The 19,400-nt window shown below is 39.7% G+C and overlaps 1 protein-coding gene across 7 annotated transcripts in view; it reads right to left on the reverse strand.

The window, feature by feature from the left end:
* The window catches only part of Nebl (nebulette), a 350,526-nt gene that overhangs the window by 58,517 nt on the left and 272,609 nt on the right, over positions 1 to 19,400 (reverse strand). For 5 of the 7 annotated variants that reach the window (XM_026782975.1, XM_026782974.1, XM_026782973.1 and 2 more), the window contains 4 exons: positions 12,709 to 12,822; positions 11,061 to 11,165; positions 6,748 to 6,852; positions 3,976 to 4,083 (listed from right to left, as the gene is read on the reverse strand). The exons of 1 other annotated variant lie outside the window; for it this stretch is intronic. In XM_026782975.1, the coding sequence (XP_026638776.1) occupies positions 3,976 to 4,083; positions 6,748 to 6,852; positions 11,061 to 11,165; positions 12,709 to 12,822 (432 nt within the window). The remainder of the gene's footprint in view (positions 1 to 3,975; positions 4,084 to 6,747; positions 6,853 to 11,060; positions 11,166 to 12,708; positions 12,823 to 19,400) is intronic. One more of the 7 variants, XM_026782977.1, reaches the window with a different exon arrangement.

The following is a 19,400-nucleotide window of genomic DNA, read 5'->3' on the forward strand; positions in this document are numbered from 1 at the left end:
TTTTTTAAAGTATTGAGTTTTTGTTTTGGTATATGTGTGTGTGTGTGTGTGTGTGTGTGTGTGTGTGTGTGTGTGTGTGTGTGTGTGCGCGCGCGCGCGCGCGCGCCATGGAGGCCAGAAGAGAGCACTGAATTCACTGGAACTGGAGTTAGATGTTTGTAAGGTACCATATAGGTGTCAGATTCTGAACCTGAGTTTTCCACAAGAGCAGCAAGCACTCTTAACCACTAACCAACCTCTCCGACAATAATAACCCATGTTTTAAGATTATAAAGATAATCTCTTCAAATGGTGAATTATCTATTCATCTGAAATATTCAGTAAACAGGAGCCAAATTTTGCCAAATATTTTATTCAAAATACATCATAAAGATAATAAAATAGATGAATTGTGCCTAAGATTGTTATTCATGCAAAATGAGAAGCTATTTCTAGGTTCATTATGCATTTGTTACAAAGAAAAGTGCTTGCACAAATAAGTGTATTCGCCAAAGCAGAAGGGAGATGAAGAGAAACACATCGCCCCCTCATTTAGCATTTGTCTTACATGTCGTCACTCAAGCAATAATGACAATACTATGAGAAAAACTGAAGTACATAGATGTTCAGTAAGTCAATCAAGAAGCTTCACTAAAAGCATTTTTGACTTAAAGAATCATAAATACACAAAAAGCAATTATGAGAAATTGTTCTTTTTTCATGCAGAACTAATTGGGATAGAATGACTATACACCCAAAAGCTGACATTTGACATTTCTAGGCCAATATATTTTATAAAGCATTCTTTATAGAGTAAAGCAAAGTGTGTGTCTGCATTGATTTATATTAGCTATTTCACTTCAAAAAGCGCTTTTCTGGAGGAAAATCACTGCAGTACGTCATTGAGAAAGGGTGGCTGAGATTGGAGGGGCCCAGTGCTCAGCCCAAAAGAATCAAAAACCTCTGTTAGGCTCTATAAGGAGACACATTTGTGAAAACAGAAGCAAAGAACTTCCCAAGGACATACTTAGAGATTTCTTCTGGAAAACACAGATTAATCCTATATCTAGGCACTAGATGAAACAAGACAAACACAATTAAAGGTTAGAACAAAAACATGAATGACTTTTTTTGAAATCAGGCTTTTCCAATCAGGTACCTCAAGGAATACAATCCAGGCTAGTTTTAAAAGCCAACTCTAAGATGGGATGATGTGGGATTCCCCTCTATATGCTATGAATATGTTTTTATTACCATTAGTTAATAAAGAATCCTCTTTGGCCTATGGCAAGGCAGATTAGAGCTTGGCAGGAAAACTAAATGAATTCAGGGAGAAAGAAGGTGGAATCAGGCAGATGCCATGTAGCTGCCAAAGAACAGAGATACTGGAACCGTAACGGTAGGTCACAGCCTTATGATGATACTAGATTAATAGAAATAGGTTAATTTAAGATGTAAGAGCTAGCTAGAAATATACCTGAATCATTGGCCAAACAGTATTGTAATTAGTACAGTTTTGTGTGATTATTCCATTCTGGGTGGCCTGGAAATGAATGTGCAGTCTTTGCTTATACAGGGGTTCTCTTCATGTCTGTTTTTATTCTTTCTATATCCAAAGGTACTTTAGTACATCATCTTGATCTAAAATTTTCAGACATTTATTTCTTTAGCCTTGAGAATATCAATCTGACCCAAAGAACTCCCCTAATGGAAGCCTTGACTCTCATCAAGCCTTGCTGAGAATAGGCAAGACTGAAAAAAATCTGAAGGGAAATTTAAAAAAGGGAATCTAATCATCGGTGACTATAATTAAAGGGACAACCTGTCTCACTAGTAGGAGGGAAAGAGCAAATAAGGTGAAGAAAGGGAGAGAGGCTATCATGAGAACGAGGTGCTAAAGTCCCAACTCTCCAAATTACTACTGTTTCTAATTTAGAAACGAGGTCTAGAAATATATTAACCGTAAATAATGAGGTAGGTGTAGGTCTGTTGGTGAGAGGAAAGTTAAGTAGTCAGGGTACAAGAAAATTAAGATAATCCCAAGAAACAGCATGATAAAAGGTTTTCAGCCTGGGTCTCTGTCTCTGGTTGAGGATACCAGGAGAGAGTGGCAGGAGCTGGCCGGCTTAGGAGGCATGAAGAGGCTGTCAGGGGGCCGTGGGGTGTCTGTGAGGGTCCATGGAGGAGCACTGTGGATGATGTGAGGGACCACTGGATACTTATGAGTTGTACATAATAAGTTTAACACTGTTAAACTTCCAGAGAACCGTGAGAGTCAAAATCTCTCCCTGGGCTATATACCTGCAACAGCAGCCATGTACTTCCTACAAAATGGGATAGCCATTCAATTCCATTGCTAGCTCACATAAAAGGGAGCACTGCAATGGCAGGTAATCGTGCAGTAGAAAGGCTGTCCAGAAATGCTTCCTATACAGTTGTCTAAATGGAGAAATGAGGTTTCAGTATAGTCTGTCCTCTTTAAGGTGAGCTTTTGTGGACTTCTAAGATTGGACCAAATTTACCAGCTCTGCCAAGTCATCTAAAGGAGACAGCTCACTTAGTCACCACAGGTACTGACAGTTCTTTATCAAATTCAATAACAAACTTAAGAAGATATGACAGAGAAGGATAAATAATGTCCCTCTCCTCTTTGACTTAAGAAGAAATTAAACCAAGCGTGTCCAATCTTATTGTCTAAAGGGCTTTTTTCCCAAAAGGATGGATTATAGCGTCTCAAAGCAGATGGCAAACGAAAACATAATACTAAGTTGCAACTGTCTGACAGTACTTGTCATTGCCTCTGTTCCTCAAAAGTAGTAGCCCATTGGTAACTACAGAGGGTAGATACTGACTGCAGACAAAACTGTGCCTGGTGCCCTACGTGGAAAGAAAATGAAGGGATCAACTGGTCAGAGAAAATATAATCTGGGGTGTTGTATGTTGTTTTACTCTTTTGGCTTTTGAAGTACCCATGCCCTAATGAGCCAGTATTTCAAAAGCTATTTGCTGAATGAATTCACACAACACTGAAGAGTATCTGTCTATAGCAGCGTTATCCTCTCTTAGAAGCAAAGTAAACAAACACATTCATGTATTTCCTGGGTAGGGGGGGTCAGTTAAATAAATTGACAGAGGAAGACAGTACCAAGATTGTGACCAGGTACTAAAACACTGGTAACATTTACCAGATGTGTGACTTTATTTGAGATAGTTTACTTCAGCACATTACAAACGCCTGGATTGCATTCTCCTCAAGCCATTTGCTTAAGGACTAAACGAGCTGATGTAGGTGAGGCTCTTAGCAAGGCGGCAGGCACAAAATAAGGACTCAATTATTTAATTGTTGGTTCTGTTACCATTGTAGGGGGAGGGAAAGAAAAGCAACCAACACTTCATTTTTCACTTCATTTTAGATACTTAGTTTTACATCAATACAGTTTGAAAGTGTTGATTTATAGTCATGGCCAATCTGAAAAAATTGTAAGTGCTTTTCCATGGGTTGTGAGGGCAAAGAGGAGTTTGTCTAATTTAGCTATAGTTGTTGATCTGTAAACTAAAGAGCAGACAAATTCAGTGACCTCTGGCAGTGAGAGGCTATATCTAGAACACAGGTCCTGTCCTGCAGAGCTGTATTGAGTCTAATATGGGATCCTTGGGCCTCCCTGCAGAGCTGTGTTGGGTCTACAACAGGGGTCTTTGAACCTCCCCTGCAGAGCTGGGCTGAGTCAAGAACAGAGGTCCTTGAACCTCCTCTACAGAGCTGAGCTGGGTCTAGAACAGGAATCCTTGATCCTGCCACGCTGAGTTGGGCTGGGTCTAGACCAGGAGTCCTATAGCCTGCCCTGAAGAGCAATGTGGGGTCTAGAACACAGTTTCCAAGCCTTCCCCACAGAGCAGTGCTCTTGTCTGTCCACTCTACCCATCACCAGCTAATTCTTTTCAAATGAGAATTTTTCAAGTACCCTTGAGTTTTTGGCAACAAGCCCAGTCCCCTACCTCACTCTGCATCTTCTGAGCCTCCTTTGAAACCTGATACGATGGTGTCTCAACAAACTCAAGCATGGACTTCCCTTTATTTTTCTCATATTCTTCTCTGTATTTTACCTGCATGAAAGAAAAACATTAAAAACATATAAAAATAATGGCTATACATAGTTCAGTGGCAGAGCACATTTTAGCAAGCGCAAGGTCTTGGGTTTAAATCACAACAATAATAACAATGATAACAACAACCAAAAGCCCAAGTATAGAGCAAAACACAATAAATATACCCAAAACTAACCATCTTATTGTGTGATATCAAGTTATTCCGGCAGTTTAGGGTGATGGATGAGTTCTAGTTAGTGACATACAAGAGAAGGGAAGAGGTTATATATAAAAATTCTTAGGAAAAAAATTATTTTAGCCCAACTAGAAGGTATTTAGTGTCATGGGACTCTAAATGTGTTATATAGAGAACAAATAAAATATTTTGTCAGATAGGCAGAATACAAAATAAATAAACATGGGTTTATTTATGTCTGTACTCACACCATACATATGTGGAGCAGAGAAGAATGAAGGAGGAATGGGGAGAGAGACCTCGGTGACAGTCTCCATGTCTATCAAAACATTATGAATAAGTTTTAAAAATGGATATGATAATCTTTCTTTCAAAAGAGGGAAAATGATCCTGGGAACTCCCAAGTTTTCCCATAGATATTAATAAAACACATGTGGTTTCCTTGTATTTCACTATCCATTATTTAATATTATATTGTGAATTATTTGTTTTAATTAAAATTAGTTTTATCTCCATTCTATTTATAAAAGGAAGGAATTTTCTGTAGCTTTAGGTTTTTGTTTTTCTATTTTCTGTGTATGCACGCATATGTGTTTGTGTCTGTGGTGTATGTGTGTGGTGTGCACACGTTTGTTGTGTGCAAGTGTGTGTACCTCTGACTGTGGCACAGAGGCCAGAAGAGGATGTAGGCTGTCCTGCCCTATCGTCCTCTCTCTTACTTCCTTGAAACAGACAGACCTGGATGTAGAATTAGAAATCCCCAGAAATCCTTCTATCTTCTTTGCCCCCACACCACAATGTTACAACTACAGGGGCAGGTAGTTGTAACTACTTCCAGCTTTTTGACCTGGGTTCTAGTGATCCAGGGATGAGCTCAGATCCTTAATATTTGTATAGCAAGCACTCTTAATGCTGAGCTATATCCCCAACCTGCCATATCTATTTCAAAAAAAAAAGCTAAAAGTATATGTAAGCCATCATCATTTTAGCAATATTTTTGAACGGAGTTCATAGAGCTTTGATCACTCCCCATTTCACTCAGAAATGTATTTTCATTAACTCTTGAGCTTTATAAATGTTTGTTACATTATTTAAGTTGATTGTTAATGATAATCGTAGAGTTCAACCCAAAAGAAATGTCCAGTACTTAGAACTTTGTAATGACTGGAAAACAACTTTTGAAATATCTATTTGTGACATAGTTTTGTTGTAGAAAATTTTAATTGATAAACAAGAGCGTTGCATAAATGATATCATACTATATTAGAATAAAGTTTTGTGGGAGAAAATTAAAACAAAATATGAATTTATGGTGAGCATAGGGGTGCACATCTGTAAAGGGGTAAGAAGTGAGCTGCAAGTCAAGTTACATACAAACTTTTAGGTCGGCCTTATCTTGAAGAAGAAGATAGAGGGAAGAGGGAAGGAGGAAGAAAGGGAGTGGAGAGAGAGAGAGAGAGAGAGAGAGAGAGAGAGAGAGAGAGAGAGAGAGATCCAAACTTTGGGGAGGGGGTGTTAAGTATCAACTGGACACACTCTAGAATATCGATGAGAGAATCCCTGGGGCAGGTTGGCAGGTTGGCCTGTGGACCTGCCTGCAAGGAATTGTTTCATTGATCATGTTCATTGATGTGGGAAGAGACAGCCTAAAAGTAGGTGATTTTGTCCTAGACTGTGTGAGAAAGGAGAAAGTGAGCTGAGCACAAGAATGCATGCATTACTCCATTGTTCTCTCCTGTGGATGTAGCTGTGTAACCAGCTGCTTCAAATCCCCACCACCTTGGCGCCCCAACAATGATGGGCTGTAACCTGTGAACTCTCTTGAACTGCCTCATCACAGCGAGAGGAAGGGAAGCCCATAAGGAGAGTAATTTACTTTCCTTGTGGAATTTATGTTCCACAGAATACATTTAAAAGTCATGTAAATGTTTGTCTTACCAGATGCTAGAAATGGCATCTTTAGCGACTATTTAAACTTATAATAATAACTTAAAAACAGATCCTGAACTTGGAGTGTGCTAGGAAAAAAGAAAGTTTTAAGGTTTTTTTTTAACAGAATACATAGGGTTTCAGAGTTAGAAGAAACATTAATTTAAAATACATTAGTAAGGATGTTTTCCCTTTTCAATAACACTTATAATTAAATGGAGAAATTATAATAAACCTTATACCCAGAAAATTAATTTCGTAGCTCAAAAATGTCAAATCAGCACACTGTAAAATTTTAAATCATCATGAGATTTGATCACAGTTTAATTAGTTCCTAGATTTAAACTTTTTAATTATATGAAGAATATATTTTTATGAAGCCACTTTAAGTTGAAACATGGTTCCAGCTCCCTGACCCAAAAGATAGAAGTCTAAGAAATTTTTTTCCTGAAGCAAAATTAATGTTCTCGGGCTCCACCCTTCCAAGAGCATGGCACTGAGCAGCAGGCAGCCCTATGGCGGTGTAGGTCTGAGGGTAGCAGCACTCGGGGGCTCACCTGACTCTGGAGGGTGGCATTGCCCTTATGATGCAGGTGCTCCGTGGCCTCGGCATCAAAGTGATACATCCCTTTGTTCTCTTCAAAATCCTTTTTATATTCCCACTGCAAAACAAATATGAAAGTTAGTTCAGAATAAAAGAGACTGGAGAGTAAAATTAAGACTTGGGAATATAACTTGGTTGTGGTAGCTCTTGGGAGGCAGAGGCAGGAGGACTACCGTGAGTTCCAGGCAACCCTGGGCTACGGAGTGAGGGTGTCTCACAGCAATTTTTAGTAGAGCAGAGAACGTAGAAGCCAGCGGGAAGGAGGGGCAGTGCTATTACAGAGCCTGTGTCTACAGCAGCCAGCACGGAGGGAGTTCTAGAGCTAAGATACATGGGCAATACCAGATGGTCTCACCTAGGAGGCCATGAGAAGAGCACGTGAAATAGTCAGGGATTAATTGTAAACATGACAAGGGGAATCACAGAGTGGTAATGAAAAGCTAATGATGGGGTCCCATGGTTCATGAGCGGGCAACGTGGGGTGAAATATAGACACTGCTTCTTATCCTAGGACATATATAGTGTTTAGTTGTATCCATAAGGAGATAGAAACAAAAAGAAAGGAGAGAAAGGAAGCTAGAAACTAGAACCACGGCTGCAGAAAAAGACTTAGCCATGAGCAAGAATAGAGGTGATGAGGAGAAAGAGAAGCTGAGTAATAATTGAACTAATTTCAGAATTCCAAGGAAAGAATGGGAGCATCGAGAAGAGGACCTGAAGGATGTGAGTACAATTCATTGATTATTTTTTGAGTTGAAGAAATTGGACATCTACTATTTAGACATATATGAGAAGGTAAATTTGGAAGAGACCAGAATGAGTAGGAATGATATTTTACTCTAGACCTGCAACAGGGAAACGAGATTGCTTCTTGATTTCTAGCACTAGAGACCAGACGCTTAGTAATTAGTCCTACTTGGAAAAGACTTCCACAAGCCAACAGTAGTCTCAGAGATGCAAGGCTACAGAGACCTACAAAGGTAAAATCAGTTGCCATGGGTTCCAGGAAAAATGTTTTTCTGTGTAGAATGAAGGGAAGTAGATGCAGCTTTTGAAAGGCAGCTTACGAGAAGTGGCCAGAGAACCTTAGGAGATGCTGTTGGGACAGAAGTGTCAAAGGGAAGAACACTTAGCATCAGGAACAGAGAGAAGTGAGATGCTGGTGACCCACCACAGAGCTGCTGCCCCACAGAGACAAAGTTCCAGAGGGAGCCTGGCTTCCAGCACTGAGGGAGCGAAGATAGGTATCACTGAGCTCTAACCAGAATGAAATACGTTTGGAAAGCACCAAAGGGAAGTCTTGACAATGTCCACACATTACATCTTGACTGAAGAGAACAACTAAATTTGGATTCCTCTATGAATTTTAAGTTAAAACTAAATAAAAGCTAATTCAAGCAAATGGCAAAGTCTAACCTGAATGATATATTAAGAAGCTTTGCACTTTGTTTATTCTTTTATAATATCTACTTATAAAATAAATGTAACTTCAATGTATTAAGGCAGAACACGTTCTATTATGGAATTAAAATCCAAAACTAATGAAATCTAGGGAATTACACTTGGAATAATGGAAAACCAAATCCTTGGAACTCTAATCTGCAAGTGAAATTTCTAATGCAGGGCTTGTTTCCTGTATTGAATAGTCTCTGTTGCCTCCTAGCGGAAGTTATATAGAATAGCACAATATATATTTTTAAATTTATGTAAAAAGGAAATTGAAAGCTCCACTTTCCACAGCAAAGTGTTTCTCTAAACACTTAATTTATGATCTGAACAGGTTTTTAAATTGCTTATTCTGCTCTATAGACGACACATTAAAATTTAAAAATTCTGATATAGACCAGGACATTTAGAGATGCTGATGAAAATAGCTAGCACTGAACTTTGGCAAAATATCTAATATGAAATTTCTTCTTCAATATTTTAATAAAGTCCAGTCACCTTCTATGACCAGAAAATTTCTATTCTCTTTATACAATATTTAAAAGAAGACTATTCTAACTTACAACCAATTTAAAACAATATAGTCTCATACAATTTTAATATGTAAATCATTTGCAGAAAGTCAAACTCTCTTGCCCATGCAATCATTTCTGTGATATAGACTAAGATAGACCAGGGAGCTAAGCTCTGGGAACTGTGAAAAAAATGAGCAACGTGACTTGGCTGGGGGCTGGGAGATAACAGAAACGGTGTGTATTAAAGTCTGTTTCTTTTTCTCCATTGTAAATCAAACATCGGCATTTTGAAAAGAAATCTTGCCTGTGAGAAGATTCCATCCTTCCTCACTTACAAATGAATCCCCAGGTCCCTGGAAGAGTGTGCCTGACTCTGGATTTGGTACAGTATGAGGCCAACACTGCCAGGAAGACAAAAGCTGGACACTGGAGACCGAAGAAAGCAGAGGGTGCAGAGGACAAGAAAATGAATACATGAATCATGGAGAAGAGCACGGAACCAGCACAGATGTGTCGGTGTGGCTAGGGTATGTGTGTGTCCAGGTGGCTAGGGTATGTGTGTGTCCAGGTGGCTAGGGTATGTGTGTCGGTGTGGTGGTTAGGGTATTTGTGTCGGTGTGGCTAGGGTATGTGTGTAGGTGTGGCTATGGTGTGTGTGTTGGTGTGGCTTGGGTGTGTTTGTCGGTGTGGCGTGGGTATGTGTGTAGGTGTGGCTATGGTGTGTGTGTCGGTGTGGCTTGGGTGTGTTTGTCGGTGTGGCGTGGATGTGTGTGTGGGTGTGGCTGAGGTGTGTGTGTCGGTGTGGCTTGGGTGTGTGTGTCTGTGTGGCTATGGTGTGTCTTTTGGTGTGGCTTGGGTATGTATGTTGGTATGGCTAGGGTATGTGTGTTGGTGGAGGGGTGGAAATGGACAAGGCAGGACAATGTAATGTAAGCGTCCGGATACCAAGGGTGAATTCTGAGCCTGTCAACATGGCTCCAACACCGGAAGCAGTAATATACTGCTTTTGACCCAAAGACCAGCACTTTTTAAGTAAATTAAAACCTAATCTCTGCTCATGTGAAGCACTTGCACGCAGTGGACACTTCGAGAAGGCTGGTGGAGACAAAGTGTAAGAGAGTAGACGTACAAACAGCAAATGGTGTCTGCCAGCGCTAACAACTGGAGCTCCTCCATGACTAAGGCTTAGAGATCCAGTCCTGGGGCTTTACACTGAAGACGGTGGGCTCAGCTATTTAAAAGACTACCTTCACTTTTCCTCACACCCTACCCAACATGTATTTCTTCATCTGATCTGGGTTATTCTGTAAGGTAGGATGCTTTTAAGTAAATGGGTGATTATTGTTCAAAGAGGTGTAGAAATAATGGGGTCGTTAGCACGCAGGATCTGGATGCATACAGAGTGGAGCCACTGGGGACCAAGGGTCATCATTTACAGGAACTAGTAAAGGCAGCATCCAGATGCACCAAGGGTGGACACAGTGTCCCAGAAGCTAGAGTTCTGAGGAACTTACCATGTAAATAGTAAACACAAATGTTTTTATCAGAACATAAAGCCCTCATTGCTGACTTGCAGATAACATGGAATCCATCTCAGGATTACACTCCTAGTGGCCATGCAATATAAGCACCTTCATAATTTCTTTTCAGAGAAAATATAGCTTAAGCCATGAAGACATTACATTTATGATATACTGGTATGGATTTCATAACAGAAGATCCCTGGTTGCAAAACATGAACATCAAGTGGTTTTATTTTGATAGAGATAAAGAAATAGGAAGAAGGAAGACAGAGTGGATGCTCACTTATCAACAACTATGTTTGTACTCATGGCATTTGAGGAGCTAGCAAGAGCCCACTTTGGGCATCACTTTCTTCAGTGGACTAGCCATGTCCACTGTCCATGCTCCAGCAAATAACCTCCACCCCTGCTCTTCCAGGCAGCCCTTGTTAAACTCAGTGGGCCAAACACACACAGAGACATGAAAGGAGGGGCGCCTGTCGGCAAGAAGAAGGGGCTGAGCAGGACAAGATAGGGTAATTCAGAGTGAAAAGACTAAATGTATTCCATACATGGACGAAACTGCCAGTGGGGAAGAGTAAGCTAAGGAAAAGAACTCTTTAAAAGGGGCCATGACTGTGGGACTTGTCCAAGCAGGCGGCTACTTTTCAGTGAGTTAGCAGCTGGGAAGGAGCAACACAAAATGCATCTAATGAAGCAGGTAAGCCCGGGAGCAAGAGGAACACTGGCATCTCAGAACTACACACATCTACTCTACAATGGCCACCAGACCGCTCACTTACTCCACTGAGCATTTTGCTGGCTTTCAGAGCATGGTCTAAAAACAACAAATTTGGGAGATCTGAAACGGGCTCGTGCATAATTTTAACGTCTTTCTTGTACTTCACCTACAAAAATAACATGGAACAAAATGCCATCTAGCAAAAGGAAACGGGTTTGTGTTGGCCTCATTGCCTTTTTCCCCCTCCTTACACTCAGGGTCCTGCTAGTGCAGAAGGATTTACAAGTAGCCACTAGATGGTGCTGATTCACTACAGAATGAGTAAAATGGCTATTTAAGGACTTGAAAACATTTAAATTTTTTTGTACTGTTTATATATTCCAAAACGGCGGTGTTAACACATTTATGTAATTATAGTAGAAACTCTACTTTTAGAAAATAAGGAGAATCATAGCTGTATTCTTTCCACACAGCTACAGAATTACTTTAGTTTTACTTTACTGTAATTTTAAGATTCTGCAGCTTTGCATTCTGTAGCTATGTAAATCTATTTTGTTTAAATTTAATATGGTAATAAGAATCAAATATCCATATCAAGTGTATTAAACATGAGCTGTATGCACAACACTTTTAAAAACACTTTGTATATGTGAAACAATCTTTACAACCACCCTAATTGTTGAATGTTTTATTCCTATTTGACAGATGGGGAAACTGAGGCACAGACAGATTGGAGGCATAACAAGATTCTACATGACTGGATAGGATCACATTCAGGCAACCTGACCCTCAGCCTTGAGCATTTGAGGCTCTGTTCTAGTTCCCTTTGAGATGAACTTGTCTACTCGCTTAACGTTTCTGCATACATTCAGATCTTATCAGTCAGAAAAGGAATGATTCTGACATCCCTGGAGGTTCAGAAAGACAAAAACACCCACTTGAGCGTGCAGAGACAAACCAAGACTGGTTATTGACCATAAATACTTTCTAAACATTAAGGAAAATGAAAAACGAGACAGACCCAAGAAGTGGTGAGCCGAGCTGATGCCTCAGGGAGCAACCTCTCAATTTTCCTGAGTGGGAAGGGTCTGTGCACATTTAAAGAATAGCAAGGTGATCTGTCTGTCAATGTTTTTGCTTTTATACAATGTCTCCTTCTAGTAAGAATTTGAAATATCATTTCTTATCAAATGAATTCTTCTTACTTTTAAAAACATGAAAATGAATCTATAAAGACAGCACTTAACATAACAAAACTGAACGAAATTGTAAACCTTTAGCAGCACAATTAATGACAAACTCTTCCTGACAACCCCCCACGTAACAGGTAGTGCTTTATAATAAACCCCATTTTGTGGCTATAATTATGAGTTAATTGTTGTCCTACCTAGTAATTTGTGATAACACACATCTCTTTCCTGCAAAACTCTATAATCTATTTCTACTCTTGATCAGACATAATAATTTTATTCATACCACTGTTCCTACTTATTAACTAATTAGTAATCAGTAACCATTAATAGCAAATTATAATAATATACTTTTCTGGGGGGAAAAAGCTTCAGGAAAAATATGCTTCAGTGTTTTCAACTACAAATTACTCGGAAATTACATGATCTTGATTAAATATCAGTAATTACAACACAGTTAGTTCTAGGAAAACAAGACTCAGAAGATATTGAGAGCAATTTCTGTAGATTACCACTTACTTCACTTGCCAGGGCAGTGGCGAGCTGCTGCTGTCTGAAAGCAGCACTGTCCAGCGGGTTGTAGCAATGGCTCTGCTCCCTCAGTGCATGATCAAATTTCTCTTTATATTTAACCTGCCGTAAAGGAAAAGGACAGACTGAATTAAGTCACATATTTCGGAGGGAAAATAACACATTGGGTTTTTGTTTAAGAGATCAAATAAAAACTACCTTTCAAATGAATAGTTACAAAATTTAAATTCCTGATATTCATTCCTCCTCCATAAAGCTTAATGGGCATTTAGGAAAATTTAATGTGCTACTTGAATATTGGTCATGAATGCCATTAGGCATGAACTGGCATTGAATACTCTGCTTGTGAGAATTATGCATTTAAAATAGGAATGTTTCACATGTTGACTCCCATTTCCGTACCCCTGGAACCCAGGATCAGTTAGAAGTGAGAGCACACATTTCTTAAGGTCTGCCACACTTAGAAAATGGGTCATTGGAACCAGAAATTGAACAGATTTTCCAGAAAGAATTATTCCAAATAAAGGATACAGTTAGTATCCATATTTTATTTGTTCAAAGATTCATTTTAAAACTATACTTTCTGCAACATCCATATCTCAATTGTTCAAAGCCTAAGTTTTAGGAAGCAGATTTTCTATAACGTTCTAGATCTGCTTACTGAAGTCTAAGTTTGCTTCTGCTTTAGCTCCTCAACCTATCCAGCAGAAAAAGTATGTTCAATATTCAGTCTAAATTTTTCTTTCTTTAGTCATTAGACAACCAGAGAAGGGTTATCAACTTAGAGGTATTTTTTATGGATAAATAACAATATGGATGCATATTATAGACAAGAATGTGGGGACCAGTTCTCTCTCTGAATAGAGAACACCTTAGCTACTCGTATCTCACATGCTCTTGATGAATGCTGCCAGAAAGATCATGCACATATTTCAAAAGCAAAACCAAACTGTATTTCTATAAATTTATGATGTTTCTAAAATATTGTACTTTTTGTTTTCTTGTAATATGCTCATAAAGCACATTTATCCTCAAGCTCTGTCCTTCAGTAGTACTTATTAAACAGAATTGGAAAATGACTCTTTTCGTGACCCTGTTTGGGGCAGTGGTCTTCTTCAGGGATACCTGCCAGGTGTCTATGAGAGCGAGCTGGTAAAGCTTTGACGGGAATACAGCACTGAAAAAGTACCGTCTGCGTGTTCCATTTAAAAATCATTTTCTGATATTCATGCTGCCTGATACATTTATTTTAAATAATCGGCAAGCATTTCCAAATGAAAAAAAATAATTTTAAATTAGCTTTTTTTTTTTTATCTTGAAATCAGAGACGGCAGTACAAATAGAAAAACTTTAAATTTCCTAGACGACTTGAACTGGTATTCACTCAAGGATCCTTCTTACTCGGCCATGTTCACCTTTGCACTTCCCTCTCCGAGCCCCTCTTTCTTCTGCTCGGCCACTTTCCAGGGACTGCTCTTGGGCAGTGGCTGTGCAATGCTAACCAGCTGATGGGCACCAAGTTTCCTATCAATTATCCCTGTTCACTAACTCAACCAACCCGTTATGTAAGTGAGAAAGTAGGTCCTCTGCCTTTTGCCCCAGAGAGCCTATCTGAGTTTCTTTCATTACTGTGATGAAATACGCCAACAACCAAGGCAACCTGGGGAAAAAAGGATTTCTTCCAGCTCACAGTTCCAAGTTGCAGTCCATCACAGCAAAAAGGCCACAGAGGCAGCCGCTAGAGACGGCTGCTCATGTATCATCCACGGGACAGCAACAGAGAGCCAGGGATAAATGCGTGCTTGCCCCTTAGCCCGCTTTCTCCATTTTATATAGTGCAAGACCCTCTGCTCATAGATCGATCCCACCCACAATTTTGATGGGTCTCCCCAATATCAGTTAACATAACGAAGAAAATCCCCACAGGATTCCCAGAGACCCAACTCCCAGGTGTTTCCAGACTCTGTCAAGCTGATGACTAATAATAATAACCCCCACAGCACAAAGTGCTGTAAAGTTGTTTGTGTTCTAAACCTTGGTTGTCTGTGTGATCTGATTTCAAAAGATGTGCATGAAACAAAAGCGTTTCCACCATTAACCAATGAACACAAAATAACTGCATTGTATAAAAGTACATGGAGCAAACGCTGACGTACAGCTGGATCTTGCCTCACAGCTTCTCCATGATTTGCACATCCATGAATGAAGAGGATCCAGTGGCGTGTGTGGGTCAAATCTTTCACCTTCCAACTGTCTGCCTCACTAACTGAACAGACATGCTCAACATTCTGTTCCATTTTCAATCCCCAGTTCACAAGCTGACGTCTAGTTCCCTGTTCACACCCACAGCTCCCGAGAGGTCCCTGCAGTGCTGTGACTGTCACTGCTCGCTCAAGCATGGAACAAAGCAGGTACCTGCCAGTTATGAGACCACTGGAGGGGGGAGACAAGCATTGATTTTAAGATAAAATGTTACTCCTTCCACCCACCGCCACTGTTTTACAAATAAATGAAGTTCTAGAAAGAAGTAATGAAGTTACTTTATTTACATTAAGAGTGTCACACATAGTGGCTCAGATTTCCATCACTTTCTAATAAATATATAGAATGATTTATTATGTAAAATCAAACTTCTGGCTGTTTTCTAAGGAATCTGGACTATAGCAAGACTTTAGGAAGTTTCCATTGTGACTGGTAAGCTATGGCGGCAGAACTTAAACTAATTATCTAAGTGCCTCCAGAAGGAGCAATGCCACTAGGAAGAGAGACTTCTAAACATGTCAGTTTTCAGGTCTCAGGTGCTTGGCTCCCTCATGACATCACCTATGCTCAGATTCCCCTAGAGCCATCAAGGAGAGAAAAACATACATTCAGCATAGCCATGAAAAGAGATGTTAGGAAAAAATAAAAAATTTGAGGAGTGGACTTTAACTATTACAGAAAACAAGGTACCATTCTTTCCAATCTTTGCTAAAATTGAACTGCAAGTGAACAAGGAAAACAGTGAAGAATTTAAAATAGAACTCATCATAGAAACAATTAGATATTAAGTCTGAATTTTAAGCAGAATGTTATCTGTGCCTTTCTCTTTCTTTCTTTGTTTCTTCCTTTCTCTTCCTTCCTTCCTTCCTTTCTCTCTTTCTTTCTCTTTCTCTCTCTCTCTCTTTCTTTCTTTCCTTCTTTCTTCTTTCCTTCTTTCTTTTCTGTTTTATTTGGGTCTGAGCACTAAACTCAGAGACTTATGTGCCTTTATTTTCTTTTCAAAATAATATAATCTCACCTTTGTATCAAGTGTCAAGAATCCAAATCCTTAAATAGACATCCACATGTTTATCAATACCATAACCTATTTTACTGCATAACTTAAAAGCCCTAGACTACAGAACTTGCCATAGGGTCAGTCACCCAAGCCAATTTTCTAAACACAGACATAAATCCATCCAGGACTAATACAAACCACATCAAGAACTACACAGAAATGAACAGAGATCCATTCACATTGGCAACGTGGGATATGACATTTAAGCTAATGCTTGGCAGTGTGAGGAGATTGGCAGAGTGTGTGTTTCCAGGAAGGGAGAATGGGAGCATCTCCAAGCCAGTTAATACCGTTAACAGTTTAAGGACACTATTTATTACTAAATTTTCCAGATTGGTTCTTTTAAGTTTTAAATTCATTCTTATCAATACAAAAATGCAATTTTGTAACAAATATTAATTATTATATACATACCATTTCTCTGGTGCTATAAAACTAAACCAAGAATTTAATCCTGCATACAAAATCATCCTGCAGACAAATTCCAAATATGAAGTTCAGATGATAGAGGGACATAGTATCAAACTAACCTCACTTAGAACTTCAGAGTTGATGATTTTGACAATCTATTTACATTCGAGGTGCACATAAGCTAGCATCTTTGTCTTGGCACATGAAATTCATTTTCCTAAAAATTTTAAACAACTACAAATAATGATACTATGTACCTTCCCAGTTTTCAAAGAGAATGCTGCACCTGGAGAGTTGGTTTCATCTAAGAACGGGTACTGCTCTTGCCAAGGACCAGACTTTCGTTCCCAGCAACCACATCAGGTGACTTGCAACTGCCTAGAACTCTAGCCATTGGCATTCTAATGTCCAGCCATTAGACACTTCTGGGTTCCTCTGGCTCCTGCACTCACACACACATGCATGCACACGCATGCTCAGGCATGCACGTGCATACAAATCACCTAAAATAAATATTTAAAAAAATGTAAGAAGGAAAGATTAAAGCAATTGTTCTAGTTAGTATAATAGTTGAGTGAAATCCCACAGAGCTCAGCAGACAGGCAAATGTGAGTCTCTCTCCCACTCAGAGTCTGTTGCCATTTCCTCCCCATGCATGCCTTGCCATTACACCACAGCCCACTCCCCGTTTTTGCCTTCTCCACACACCCACTTCACCTCTTTCCTCTGCTTACTGAGTTCCTGAGCCCTTTCCAACAATGTATGTGTGTGCCTTTGCCAATGGCTTAGGGGTCAGCAAGTGTGTGACCTTCAACGTTACTAGTGAAAATAAAAAACTGCATTTTGGGCCTTGGTTCCAGGTTGATGCAGCTGAGCAGACACAAAAGCAAGCCATTCCAGGACTCCTGTTCACTGCTTCCCATCTTTTCCCTTTCAGAAACCTACAGACCATAAGACCAAAGGAGAAGAAACCTGATGCGCACAGAAAACTTGCAGACTGCAACCGGTTTAAGCATCTGATCAGTTGGTAGCTACTTAATCTGAGACTGAAAAAACATATTTCTAAAAACCCAAGGGGGTGGGGCATCAAATGGCAGCACTCTTGTGGACTGACTTTGAAATGTGAAAATGCTCAGGCTGGAGTTTTCTTTAAGGACTTACAGAGAAGACTGGATGGAGTCAAATTAAGGTGGAGTCTGAGTGAGTGCTACTGCTGTCTGTCGCTCTACCCCTATCTGTGAATTCATCTAAAAGAAAGGAGGATGAGAAAAAGCTCCAAGTATCTACTTTTAAAAATGATTTTATGGAGTTGTGGGATCTGCGGGTCGGGTGACCGTTTTAACAATGCAATCACAATTCTGATAAGCAGGTGCCCCTGCTGTCAGATCAGTCTTAGAGAAACAGAGAAACAGCATGTCTCAGGTCTCTCAGCAAGCAAGCAACAAAACCATAGTGTCGTCTAGAAGGTCTTGCTCCACTGACAAGTTTCCTACTCACTTAAAAGAACCATGCTGCTTCTGTACAATCTACTGTGTGGCTGATAGGAAATTTCTATACACAGCAAAGAAAGGGAGGTACATAAAGTCAGGGTGGGGCCTAGATAAACAGCTCAGGAGGGTACTGACTGTGAAGTTATAAAGGCCGGAGTTTGATCTGTGGAACCCTCTAACCTCTACACAAGGTCTATGACACCCAACCCTCCCCCCAACACACACATAAACCCAAAGCAAGTCCAAGCTCTCTTGCCTTCGGAACAAGCAATATTAGGGATGCTCATCTTAGCTATCTAAGGCCTTTCATAAGATTGTTGACCATATCTTCAGCCTCCTATGCCTTAGAGGCTTCCCAAGCCACAAAACTGTTTTATAAACAAAAGGCATGGCCAACTGTAAAACAATTAACTCAAGTCACAATTACATCCCTGCATCTCTCACACACATCCCTTCTCTCCGCCTCCCTCCTCCACGACAGCCATGGAGACTTCTAAGTGGCACATCGTTTCCTGTGTGGTTCTTGCAACCACTCCCAGCTGGCCCATGGGAGTTTCATCTCTCACAGAGGCCAGCCTTTCCTCTTGAACAGATTTCTCTCCCTTTAAGCCCAGCCTAGTTCAAAACTACCACCTCCACAAAACCTTTCCAACAGCACATCCTTCTCCCCCACACTAGCAAGAGACAGAATGCTTATGGGTACAAATGACATTTCATTTTAATACTGTTGGCATTTATTTTTCTCCTACTAAGCCTGAGCATCTTTCCACATAGTTATTAGCCATTTATGTTTCCTCTTTGTACAGTCCTGTTCACCTCATTTCTCATTTCTACTGAGCTCTTAGACAGTTTTGTTTCCACCTTAAAGAACTTGTGAGGGTACTGGAGAGATAGCACAGCAGCCCAGAACACTCACTGCTCTCGTAGGGGACCCAGGTTTGATTCCTCACAGTTACATGGTTGATCACAGCCACCTATTACTCCAAGCCCAGTCATCTCATATCATCTTCTGACCTTCAGGGGCTTCTTTATATACACATGTACAGTCTGTACACACACACATACATATACAATGAAAAAGAGCTTAGGACAAAAATAGATATTAAAGTATATTATCATGTGTATTATAGATCTTTTGCAAATATTTTGAGATAATATTATTTGAAAAACTATTTCCAGTTTTTCCCTGCCTGTACAAATTTCATGATTGTTTTAATTTATTCGGTTATATAACTTGATTCTCAGTTTTGAAAAGACTGTTTGGATTTGAATTGATATTACATAGGGCCTTTAAAATTAATGTTGGAAGAAATAACATTATAGTGATATTGAGTATCAAGAATCTCAAACCAAGAGCCCAGAATATATTTCTAGACTTTAGATTTACTTTATATTTTTCTGTCATATTTTAGACTTTTATGTATTTATATTGCCCCATTTTGAAATATAAAAAGAGAATT

This window comes from Microtus ochrogaster, chromosome 16, assembly GCF_000317375.1.
Source record: "Microtus ochrogaster isolate Prairie Vole_2 chromosome 16, MicOch1.0, whole genome shotgun sequence".
In the NCBI taxonomy this organism is placed as follows: domain Eukaryota; kingdom Metazoa; phylum Chordata; class Mammalia; order Rodentia; family Cricetidae; genus Microtus; species Microtus ochrogaster.